The 12,781-nt window shown below is 50.6% G+C and overlaps 3 protein-coding genes across 3 annotated transcripts; 2 read left to right on the forward strand and 1 right to left on the reverse strand.

Annotated features, from left to right (window-relative positions):
- Window positions 1-942: 942 nt before the first annotated feature.
- Window positions 943-3,681, forward strand: J4E93_003733 (uncharacterized protein; the record flags this gene model as incomplete). Its single annotated transcript, XM_049341665.1, has 1 exon — window positions 943-3,681. One exon carries the CDS (start codon window positions 943-945, stop codon window positions 3,679-3,681), a length of 2,739 nt encoding a protein of 912 aa, XP_049201170.1.
- Window positions 3,682-5,804: 2,123 nt separating this feature from the next.
- J4E93_003734 (uncharacterized protein) lies at window positions 5,805-8,039 on the forward strand (the record flags this gene model as incomplete). The annotated part of the gene is made up of 3 exons (XM_049341666.1): window positions 5,805-5,875; window positions 5,933-6,807; window positions 6,856-8,039. The coding sequence occupies 3 exons, from the start codon at window positions 5,805-5,807 to the stop codon at window positions 8,037-8,039; spliced, it is 2,130 nt and encodes a 709-aa protein (XP_049201171.1).
- Window positions 8,040-9,291: 1,252 nt separating this feature from the next.
- J4E93_003735 (uncharacterized protein) lies at window positions 9,292-10,179 on the reverse strand (the record flags this gene model as incomplete). Its single annotated transcript, XM_049341667.1, has 1 exon — window positions 9,292-10,179. The coding sequence occupies one exon, from the start codon at window positions 10,177-10,179 to the stop codon at window positions 9,292-9,294; it is 888 nt and encodes a 295-aa protein (XP_049201172.1).
- Between the last annotated feature and the right edge of the window lie 2,602 nt (window positions 10,180-12,781).

A 12,781-nucleotide genomic window follows, 5' to 3' on the forward strand; every position in this document is an offset into this window, starting at 1 on the left:
CAGCCCTACACGTATGTGTGATTTCATCATACAGTGTGTTGTAAAGAGACCGGTGGCCACACGATACTGGATGAGGTATATGCTGTGGTGTTTCCGTTTGGCGCGGCTGATCGGGGTGTGGGTGCTATCGTAGCAGGTATGTATTACGTTTGGACATCGCTTTCGTTTCGTCGTTCGTCATCTGGCCGGTTCTCTGTGTTGGTCAAATCAAGATCTTAGACATATAATTGCCGCGTCTAGGCCTCCAGTGTGAGTGCAACCTTAACTGTTCTCCCACCAACGCGCGACGAATACCCCTCAACATGACTGCTCATGCTGCTTCAACTGCTCGCGAAGCTCAGGCTTCCAAGGCCACAGGTGTACCTCGTGCACGACCCGCACACGAAGAAGTTGAGTATGATTCTGAAGCTGAAACTTTGGTCGGGAGTGAGTCTGATGATGACGGTGATGCTCGTCCAGCACTGGCCAACAATCAGCCTGCAGCTCGTCACGAAGCTGCCCGGCGGCTTCCAGCTAACGAGCCCTGCACGTCTTCTCAGGGCAACATAAACGCAGCGGTCCGCGCGCAAAAGGCGAAAGAGATGGAGAACGCGGTCCAACGGTCCGAGTCGATCATTGGAGGCGCTGGGCGAAAGGCATGATGAGGGAATTCCTAGCCAGCGTAGAATAATGGCACGGGCCGGATTTCGATGAGAAGGATTTTACGCGATAAAGACTGCGATGCGAAGCTGGCAAGGATTGTTGAAAGCGAAAGATGGGGAGCTTCAGTGTGACTGCAAAGACGCGTGCGCGTCGAGTATCTCGCGCTAGTATGTTAGCAGCTTAGTTCAACCACGCCGCTTTGTGATTCTGTCGTCTATCCCCGCGCGATCGCATCTCCTACCCCCCTGTGCTTCACCATCATTTCAACGTGTTACTTGTCATACAGGACCTTGTTCCATCATGGAGTCGGCTCCGAGGCCACCCTCTCCGCCTACCTTTAGATCCCGGGTTAAGCGGTATACGGAAGACACCCGGAACGTAGCGGCATGGCTTCGCCAGACCGCTTTGAACTGCGGATATGCCGCCAGCACCGCATCACCAAGCGTAGAATCTTGTAACGGAAAGAAAGCCGAATATCTCATCAAGACGTCTGAGTTCATTCCCATGGCTGAGGCCATCGCGGCGCACAAACCCCAACCTACGATCCCGGAAGATGTGTTAGCCACAATTTCCCGAGCTATCAGACTACGCCGCAGAGAGACCCGATACGTTATGTCGTTTGGCGCTAAAAGTAAACGAAGTCAACTCGAAGACAGCACCCATACCCATTTCACAGAGAGGATTCTGGGCAAGGTTCGAGACGTACTGCGACCAACCGGTCAGCCTTCTGCACTCGGACTCCAGACAGATACCATACCGTCACTCAGCGACAGGCTTGCTTCTTTGTCGACATCTGACACTGACGAAGCCGACACTATTGGTGAAGAGTCCTTCAACAACCTTACACCCGTACACATCGACTTTGATGATATAGAAGTTGAGGACGAGTTCTTCTTGGCCATCGACGTGTTTCTGGAAGACTTGTTCTTCGTTCGTCAATATGTACAGCACATTTGGGCTACATACAAGGCATCCGCACTGGAAAACAACGTTTGTTCATTATTTACGAATACAGCGATAGACGTCGTCCGTCTAGCTGAGAAGGAATTGGATCAACTAGTCAAGCGGCCTAAACGATTTCCTGCTGATATCTTCCCTGTATGGACGCTGCCGTCATTGTTGTTGCACAAGCGAACTCCTGCGCTGCAAAAATTTACACATGAGGAAATTGCAGCTCTGACACCAATCAAGCTGTTTCCCACCGATACTGAGGACCAGAGCGACTTCGCATTCTTTTCGGTCTTAACAGGGCTCAAATGGTATCTTTGCGCTCCTACTCACCAAGAAGGTTTCCATCAACAAGACCCTGCATGGTTCAAGCAACCCGGTGAGAAGTGGCACCCGCATCTGCCAAGGGTTGTCGAGATGTGCCACATGATGCAGTGGCAAGCCTCGGCGAAGTTGTTCCAAGTATCGCAAGGCAAATTCGACACGATTGCCGAAGACGAGATCTCAAGAGCGGTTCGCCACATGGTCAAACACAAAGAGATTCCAATTTGGGTGCAATTTGCTGCCCAGACTTATATCGACATACAAGATGTGCTAGGAGATCGTCTAGATACACCGTTGAAAGAACTTCAGGTATACCTACAGACTTTCAACCGAACCCTGGCCAACTTTCTGAGTGGCAACTCCCAGTTGGAAAAGTATGAAAAGAATACCAGGTTTCGAACGGGATACCTCAAGATTATCGATGACCTGAAACGGAAGCAATCTATACTTGAGGCGTGGTTTACAAAGGATCTATTCACCCTGAGTCTGAGAGGAAGCCCACATCCATATCTGTCGAAATTCAAGAAGGAGAACCACGTACTACTACGTCGACATCCACTAGGTTGCGGGGTACTCCAGTACAACATGTTCGAGGATTTGCATGAGTATGGTCTTCAGCTTGAGTTGGCTACGGACTGTATCCGACCTATGATATACCTCTATGCAGCCACTCGGTTGCTATGTAAAGATTCTCCGACATGGCCTGACATGGAATTACTCATTCAGCGTCAGGACCCTCAGCGGCTGTTCTATGGCAATGAAAGGCCAACGGACTATCGAACGATCTTCACCTGCTTCAAACAGGCGACTGTCATGCCCCTCACATCGCTACACATCACAGATCCTAGTATGTTGACCGACGTGTTCATGGACCGCTTCGACCATCAAGTGAGCGATAACAAAGAAATCGATTCTGTAGTATCCAGGTGGGCGACACTGATGAGGAGTGAAGAAGGCATGAAGCGTCTCCTTCGGCAAAGAAATGTCGATCCATCGGAATACTCTACTGCTTTACGATCACTACAGGAGCAAGCCAAGAACAACAAACCAGATGGGATCCTCACTCGATTGCTCCCGTGTCTAGAGGCGGATGCTATCGATTTGCACTTTGACTGGCTGTCTCTGCACAACACATGCGCTCTTCTATGGCTGAGAATGTACTCTAAGCTCAGCAGTCACAAAGGCTCTCTGACATTTGATCCGGACAAGTATCGGATGACTCCTGAATCGCGAGTGAAACTTGTTGAGCAGATACTTCTCGAGACCGTGGAAGCATACAATGCCACACAGAACATGGAGCTTAAGGACGCCTGGCAGGCCTTCGGGGCCGGCATTCGAACCGCCGCTTCCACGTTGCAGGAGACGATAAAAGCGCCTTCGGTCTCCACGATGTATGGTCAGATCATGGGCGGCGATTTTTGTATTGCTTCGACGATGGGGCAGACGTCTCAACAAGGTGTACACTATCCAGGCATCTTCTACAAACAGCTGGGGCCGATGAATGTCAGCAACTTGTACCGTGGCTGGGATAAAAAGATACAGAAAAGTCTTCACTCGACTACATGCGCCGACTTCTCGGATGCGAAGCACAGGAATTTTGTGGCGCGGGCAGAGGATGAGCGTCGAAGGCAACGGGAAATCTTGATAGAGCTGCTGCTAGAGCAAGAGACACTTGAGCAAAAGAAGCATGGGCAAAGTTCGAAGGCGCAGAAAGCCGCAAAGAAGTCGAAGAACCAAAGGAAGAAGGGTAAAGGCACGACCTTTTGATGGAAGGTCTCTAAGATAGGCTATAGGGACGACGACCTAATTTTCGAGCTTCATTAAATAACCTGTATGAAGAATCTCCAAGGATACATCGTCGCTAATTTTGAGCCTCTATACGCCAAGAGTCGAACCTCTGAGGTATTCACGAAGCTTTTTGCTTATAGAAGCTCAAACCTAGCGACAATGCATTCTTCAGATAGCTGTTTTGTCTAGCGTACAACTCAATCAAAACCATTGTCTTCGTCAATGCCATGTCTTTACACTATATCACCCTGCTCATCTCCTCGCATTTACCGCGTACCCTTTCTTTCTCTGTCTACGGAGCAGCCTGTTCCTCTAATATATGTCCTTTATGATCGTATGCCCTACTTTCTAGGGTAAAGCAAAGAAAGAACAAGCTTGCTAGTGCATGGCAATGTTCAGGAGTTTCAAAAAATACCCATCTTCAGCATTGACGGACGCTGGGATTAGTGAATCGCCATTCTGAACCATGCTAGAATTCTCTCTCCCATCGGCGATAACCTCATCGTGATGCGCAACCGTCGTTCTGAGCTTTAGGGGTTTTAAGGTCGGTTGGCGGTCCCGGGAAGAGCACACCCCGATGACGTCAACGCCGTTCTGTCTTGGCAAGATTAGCTTCACGCGTCGCGGCGCGTCCTCCAGCCCAGCACCTTATGCATACAATCTCATATCCTGGTCTTGTTATCGCTTATGCGCAAGCTCCAACCCGATCTCGGACTCTTAACATTTCGGCCGACTTTAACCTCACGGCCGATCCCCGTCGCGTCGCGTAGCCCGTATTCGGTCGCCTTTCTCGAGAGAGTATCATCACATTTTTCCGACATCCGGGCTCTACGCATTCGGCAACCGCTGTTCAATATTATACATCGCCCTTAGGAGATATCAATCGTCTCAACATATTGGCTCGTAGGGGAATTGAGGCCTCGTTCGTGGCCATGTAGCGCTCAACTTGCGCTGCCCATTGTGGATATCGATCTATCCATGGATCCTTCGGGTCTTCGTCATGTCAAGGCCGCAGCTGTATCTTTCATGTTACCGGATCTTTAACATTTAACCATGCGATAGTGCCTCCACACAGCCGACTCACACTTCTGACTGTCTAAAGACGTTATGCCGATCGCTGGCGCCCGATATGCCGAAAGACACTCGGAGTTTTGGACGAACGCCGAAGTCGAGGCGTGCCATAACAAGTTCTCCTCTTTACCTAACCGATAGTTCAACCACCACTCATTCCTTCGGCGGTACTAGTGCCTCGACCTTGGCATCCGTCGTTGCTCCCAATGACAGAAGCGGGGGACGGCTTGGCACATGCAAAGACACTATCTCGCAGCGATAAGATACACCACAGCATGTAACCCCACCTTCCCTCCAGGTGGGTTAACGAGGCATCAAGGCTACGACTTCCTATACAGCAATAGTCTCATGCGTCGCGGATACGAAGCAATCATAATGTTACGGTCGGTTTCCCACAAGATTTGGATGTTTCAGCCTGATAAAAACACTGGATAGGACCCTGACACATCGGATAGCAGCAGAAAATATGCTCTGTTGGTTGCGAACAAGATGATAACAGATACCAGACATAGGGTCAAGTTCGAGACAGAGTGTACGAAGATATGGACTGCAAGACGCGGTGATGTCCGTGCTGCGCCCTTCCCCGGAAGTGGTCAGGCTGAGTGGAGACTGTTCCTTGCAGGCCCTTACGACCTCTGATTCCTCTTCTTATCGTTGTTCGAGCCTGAGATACCATCTTTCCTCGTTGTCATCGTCGCAAGTCACACGAGCCTTATCTGGGACCGCAGCGCTCGCGACGATGTATAAAGAAGACTCGAAGCGTCGCGAACTGTCCACAGCATCCCTTGCTAATACCGTCAATCAGTATGCGTTGCTCGGCTCTGATCTCGACTGTTCTTCTCGGTATAGCGAGCTCTTCCACCATCCCTTTCCTTGGATATGATAGAAGAGTAGCGCGAGACTACTTTGACAAACGTACCGACAATGGAACGGCATACTCTTGCTTGACTGAGGCTGCTACCACAACAGTAGCGCCAAAGACTAATCCATGGGCTCCTTTGACACCGGATGAAAATCTCGCTGTCTGGACAATGCTCCATTCGCCATCCTCCGGTCTCAATCTTACTGATCCCACGAAAGCTGTGCTTACGGACAACTACGTGTACGTTATGCTCGAAGTGGTGTTTGAGGAGAAGATTACGCGGCTGACAGGTACCAGATTCTGGCTTGACGCATTGCACAGCAATAAGACCGATGTCCTGAAGTACATGGACGAGGGTGCAGCAATGCCCGCCAAATACGCCCGAGCCATCATCTTCCAAGGTGGGAACGCTGAGCCAGACTCCCAAGAGTACATGATCGGCCCACTCCCCGTATCTGCAGAAACCACGATCGAGAAGCTGGATTACATCTACAACGGCGGTTCCGGTGGTTCCGTGCCATACAACGCTAGATACTTCGACGGCCCAAGGACGACGGCAACTGAGCCGCTCATCACATCCATCATGTCGAACATCTCAGACATTACAGCAGCTCTCTTCCAAGGAGGTGTTTACTTCGGATCGGCCGACGAAAGAACCAATCTCTCCTCGACGACTGGCACGCCTATCTCTTTCGATGGCTCTAGCGCTTTTCGTAACATCATGTTCCGCTTTCCAGGTCCAGCAACTTACATGACACCGCTAGACTTTTATCTCCTAATCGACTGTAGCGGCACTGATCCTTCTCTCTACTCACTGAAAGGATTCGTCACAAATGAAAAGTTTTACCCTACCATCGCAGACCTACGGAGCGCATTCGAGTCAGGCGATCTTGCTATGGAGTTCGACCAGACTCTCGACGCGAGCTGGGCGCTAGTCGACTACAAGCCCGAGCTAGGCGTGCGGGATCTGGAGGAGCGGCTCGCGCCAAGCACTCTGGAAATTGGAGGAAAGCGATACAAGCTTGACAAAGAGAACCAGTATGTTGAGTATATGGGTTGGTCATTTTACATGTCATTCTCGAGGACGCTTGGCATCATGTTCTATGACATCAAGTTCAAAGGTGAACGTATTCTCTACGAGTTGTCGATGCAAGAGGCTACTGCGCAATATGGTGAGTGTTTCTTCTGTCTCTTACTGGACAAGAGCTAATTACTACAAGGTGGTAACCAACCGAAGGCCGCCAATACAGTATACCACGATACCTACTATCAGCTTGGTACAGAGATGGGCAGCTTGGTGGAAGGCTTCGACTGCCCGTGGGGATCGACTTTCTGGAATATTACCTACCCATCTTACAACAAAACGGCAGTCAACAAAAACGCAATCTGCATCTTCGAAACCGACATGAACTTCCCACTCTCACGTCATCGCACGGGCGCATCCAACGAATACGGCTTCAGCAACCTCGGTAGTGTCAAGGGCGCTGGACTAATCCTCCGCGCAATCGCCACAGTTGGCAACTATGACTACATGTTTGACTACTCCTTTCACATGGACGGCTCGCTAGAAGTCATTGTACGAGCATCTGGGTATCTGCAATCTAGCTTCTACTATCCGGCGCAAGCAAAATTCGGACCGAGAATCCAACAAGCCACCCAAGGCTCACTTCACGATCACATTGTTACGTACAAGGCAGACTTCGACATCGTCGGTGCGGCCAACTCGCTTCAAGTTTCGGAGTTGGTAGTTGTGAACCAAACTCAACCGTGGTTCCCTGAGCTTGGCGAATTTGAACAGATGGAGATGAACATTACATACATGGCCGAAGAGCAGCAATTTAACTGGGCACCCAACAACCAGGCTATGTACGTCGTATTGAACCCGAACGCTACCAATGCCTGGGGTGAGAAACGCGGCTATCGCCTCGTACCCGGCCGTTCCGATATTCACCTCTCAACCCTCAACTCTCCATGGTCACGCAAGAACTCCGAATTCGCCAAATCACATCTAGCCGTTACGAGGCAGCACGACAACGAGCCATTTGCCAATAGCGTTCAGAACATCAATCTCCCCTTCACACCGCAGCAAGACTTCAGCAAGTTCTTTGACGGCGAATCCATCGAAGGTGAAGATCTTGTCATTTGGTTCAACCTTGGCATGCATCACTACACTAGGAGCGAAGATGTACCTGTGACCTTGTATACGGAGGCTTATTCTAGTATTGTATTCGCTCCGCAAAACTTCTTCGACAGGGCGCAGGATGGCGATCTACTTAATCGCAGGTGGATTGAGGTCGACGAGGATGGAAACATGACATTTGAGACCTATGGTGTGGGGCTCGATGTTTGCCCAGTCGTTTTGAACGAGCCTACAGCACTGCTAGGTGGTGGTGGTGAGCTGTAGCAAGCGACGATCGGGCAAACCTAGAGACACCAAAGTATTAACACTGTCAATTGACAACGTGTCGCGATCTGGTGACGGCCACCGCTTCACTCTGTCATACGTGGCATTCCATCACGCCAGCATTCTCTTCATCGAAAGTGATTGTTCGTAACTATGCAATACGTGAACACACAATGGCCAAGATCAGACTTGACGCCATAGAAGTGGTATGTGTTTTTCTTCTCTTGCTACAACACCAAACCTTTTTCGTCCATAATGCGCCTTCCGATTACCACCACTATCGCCGCAGCAGGCTTTCTCGTTGCCTCTCAGTCAGGTTCTTCAAACCGCGCAACAAACGCCGTGTCGTCGCCAGCCTCTATCACGGCTCTAGTGGCTCGTCAAGATGACACAAAGCCGCCACCCTTTGTCACGTCCATCACGTTCCTTACCTCGATAGCTTTCGTTACTGCCGAGCCGTCTAATACGGTTATTGTGCCATCGCGTAGTCCAGATACCTCCTCTGAGCCGCCACCACCTCCACCAGCCCCGCCAAGTACGACGGAAACGCCGACAAGTACCGAACGCCAGTCTACAACGACTATCGCTACTACTAGCACTTCTACAACTTCTACTGGGGCTATAACAAGGTCCACAGAAACATCCGCAACATCTCCCACCGCATCTCCAACCCAAACCCCTCACCCAGATGTCGACCCCAGCCCCTGGCTAAGCAGAGGTAAAATTACCGGAATAGTCGTGGGCTCTGTATTCGGCTTCATCCTCCTCGGCTTGACAATCTACGCACTGTTCGCTGCATATCGCGGTATCAACGTTTGCGATTGTTTCGGTGGCTGTTTCGGCAAACGCGACGATGACGATGATGCAGAAAAGGGTCCGTCGCGCTTACCTTCCCGGTCAGAGGACACGTATCCACATCCTGATGCTCTTCAGCCTGTAGGTGGCTATAGAGCTTATCGTCCTGCGCGGCCGGTGAGTCATCAGCCACAGCAGCAGCAGCAGCAGGTTCCGCTTCCGCTGCAGGAGAGGACAGCGGGGAGACTGCAGAAGGGATATCGGGGTGTTTAGAGTAGACGGCTCATATTGATGAAGATTATAGAATAATTCAAAAGGCGATAGCTTATCAACTACTGTTATAGGCTCGACGGAAGTGACAAGGGAATCGTTGATTTCATTAACATACAGCAAATTTTGTAGACTACCAAATCTCCCACGACCAGCAAGAGAGATACATTTTCCCATCCACCATGCGCTAGTTCTCCGCCATCTTCACAGTCTGCCTCGAGAAACTGTCCACCCTTAGCACGTTCGGCCTACTGCGACGCTTCGTCTCCATCATGCGCTGGCGAATCTCCTCCGAGAGCCAACCCCGACACGCTGAGATGGAAGGCTGAACAACGCGTTCCTCAAATGTCGCAGCGTCTTGCACAACAAGGACCATGTAGTTGTTGGCCCACTGGTGCACTCCCGGGATGAGCTTGCCGCGTATCCTATTGAGCTGTTCCTCAGCATACGAGACTGTATTCTTCTTCATCTCTGTGATTCCCTCGTCTAGGTGTTGTTGGTTCTTCCTGCCTTCGCTCCAGCTCTCGACGGCGGGTCGCAGCTCGGGGTATCCGATGGCCTTCCAGATGCCCTTGGAGAAGTCTGGGCAGCCCAGCAGTCTTTGCTCGAGCTCGTAGAGTAGGCGTACTTCTTCGATGAGGCCTTCGTCGATCATTTGGTCTACACGCTTGTCGAGCCGGGGCTTCAGGTGTGAGAGCTTGGAGTCGAGGAAGATGACGGACAGGTCGCATTGCTGGACGAAGGGGTGCGAGAGGAGTGGCTCGGTCAACGAGATGGATCCACCGACTAGCAGAGGGGTCTTGCCGTCGTCGTGTATTTGCTGGATGCTCGAGATAGCGTTGTCGACAAAGGTGGTCGGTTCCTGGTCGGGCTGCAGATAGTCTATCAGATGGTGCTTGACACCATCCATTTCCTTCGTGGTAGGCTGCGCTGTTATGATGCCTCCACATTGGTAGATCTGGAGACTGTCCACTGAGATGACTTCGCCGTTGATGGCTTTGGCGAGTGCGATACCAAGCTTGGTCTTTCCAACGCCGGTCGGACCGATGATCGCAATGATAGATTGGCGTCCCATTGTGTAGTGATTTGAACGAAGAGAAAACAGGTGAGATATGTGTCGTAAACTTCGCAGGGAGAGAAGATGTGATAGTTGTGAGTGAGTTAGAAAGACAGTGCGCCACAGCGTGGCTTTATGAACAGAGGAGTTGCTGCTCACAAAGTCCAGGCTTCCTTCGTCGACCAACTTTCTCCAGAATACACTTTAGCTATGACATGGTCGATTCCCTGAAACCTCATTCTTCCTGCTCGCCCATAAGCCGGTGCGACAAGCCGGCGCAAAAATGATGTAACAGATCCGGCCAGGAAGATGCATCAGCAAAGAATTGTAGACTCATGTAACCTACAAAATTTCCGGTGACTCGTATTCAGGACAAAGTTAAAACTCATGTCGCTTGATTGTGGATAGACTGCTAACTCTTAGCGACGTCTCAACGAAGAAGACATCGGAGAATCTGCCGTTAACTCTGAGTAGGGCGCCCTGGATTTCGTTTAGGCTCGTCATTGAAGTTGTACCTAGGTAATAGATTCTACGTCACTTACAAGGCCGAGAGGACAGAAGGCATGTGAAACCCTCTTAGCGAATGCGAAGAGCGTTGTGTACCTAGGTACCCGACTAAAAAGGTAATAACCCGAGTGGTCCAAGTGTCGGACACAGCACTAGTCCTCTGATTGGCCAGAATCTGGGCTACCCAGGGACCGGGTCATTATTCTTTTGGCCCGAGTACATACATAGTAACACTCTACCTCGTGGCTCTGAAACAAGATACAAGCTACTGTTAGCGATGTGTAGTTCAGGCTAAATAGAAAAGCTTACAACGACCGTATGGCGCAACAGGCTTCGCGGTAGCATGCTGAGCTGACTCCGATGTATAAATCGTGGTGATGAGCTCCAATAGACGATACCATAACTTGATTATCTGACGGCTCAGCCACTGCTCTTCTTGTTCAGCTCGCAATTACTCAAACTCCATTTGATCAATCATGGGCGCCGCAAAGCAGGTACCCACAAAGCCACTGAATGGAACGAAGTCGAAACCATTCACATTGTGTGTCTTCTGTGGTACGTCCCCACGAGTACCCAAGAGTGAATATAACTGATGAATGGCAGGGTCTAGTGAGGGTAAAGATCCCAGATTCCGCGATGCCGCCAAAGCGCTAGCGGACATCATGGCGAAGAGATCGTGGTCGCTAGTGTACGGAGGCGGGACCATGGGGTTGATGGGCATACTTGCTGGCAACGTAGTGGCATCGCAGGGATCCGACGCGGTACACGGCATCATTCCACGTGCTCTTCTACTAGGCGGGCCGCCGCCCGCGCCGGAGAATTTCGGGCGTACAACGGTGGTGGACAACATGCATGAGCGTAAGCGGATGATGGCTGAGGAGGCTGATGCCTTTGTGGCGCTGCCTGGTGGTTTCGGGATGCTCGAGGAGTTACTCGAGATGACGACATGGAGCCAGCTAGGCATTCACGGGAAGCCGGTGGTTGTACTTAACGCATCCGGCTTCTTTGACGGTGTGTTTGAGTGGATGCAGACGGCGATCAAGTCTGGCTTCATCCCGGACGTTCAAGGGGGCTTGATTGGACAGGCTCGTACAGTTGAGGAGCTGGAGACGTTAGTTACTGCTAGAGAGCCTGTTGAGGGGCGATACACGTTTCTTACATGGACAGGAAAGAAGGATGAGGAGACCGCAGAGGGTGAAAACTTGGGGAGCCGGAATGACCTAGTCTCTCCGTAAGCGTTATTCCAATACATGTAGCTTTATGAAAGATTCACCATCTTACGTTTTCTTCTTGAACAACCTTGATCAATATAGGTAGTGCGAGATAAATGTATTGCCCATCGTTCGGATCTTACGAATTCGGCATGCAGAGGCATTGCTAGTCATCGCTTCGCCTCGCTCAAGCCATGAAATTGATACAACGAAATACTTTCGTCAACGCTTAACTTTACCTTCCAAGTCATGCCTACTCACCATACTCACATCATTCCCTCTTCTTCTCCTCACCCAAATCAACCTCCACAAAATCCAACTTCCCATCCTCCTTCCTCACACCACTATAATGCACAGACAGTTCTGAAGATGCGCGCGCACTGCGACTATCACCTAGATCCCCACCTTGGTGGCCGTCGCCCACATACGGGGAGGGGTCATTATCTTGGAGCTCGATCTTACCTTCAGATTCGATATCCTTGCTTTGTTTAGCCGCACGAGATTTGCGCCATTTGAGAATAAAGAAGAAGACTGTGTAGATTACGACTATACTTGTCGCTGCGCCGGCGACAGCCAGACCGATGATAAGGGGACGGTGGTCGGGAATGAGGATTGGTGACGGTGAGTCACGCTTGGCCTTGGCGTTTTGGAGCCAGGTAGAGCCAGATAGGATTGACATAGTCGCTATGCGTATGGACTTCGTAACAGGTTGGTGCATATGCAGCGTTAGTCAGGATGGTACGAAGATTAGAAGACCGCGTGGAGTGCGTTAATTTCCTTGTCCGGTTGGTGAGATGATGAGAGACTGCGAAGATTTGTTGTAATTTCGGATGAAGTAGCTGTTATGTTGTGTAGTTGAATAGTCATGTCGGTGAATAATGTCGTGGATCCGCTTTCTGTAC

This window comes from Alternaria ventricosa, assembly GCF_023758065.1.
Source record: "Alternaria ventricosa strain BMP 2768 chromosome Unknown scaffold_5, whole genome shotgun sequence".
In the NCBI taxonomy this organism is placed as follows: domain Eukaryota; kingdom Fungi; phylum Ascomycota; class Dothideomycetes; order Pleosporales; family Pleosporaceae; genus Alternaria; species Alternaria ventricosa.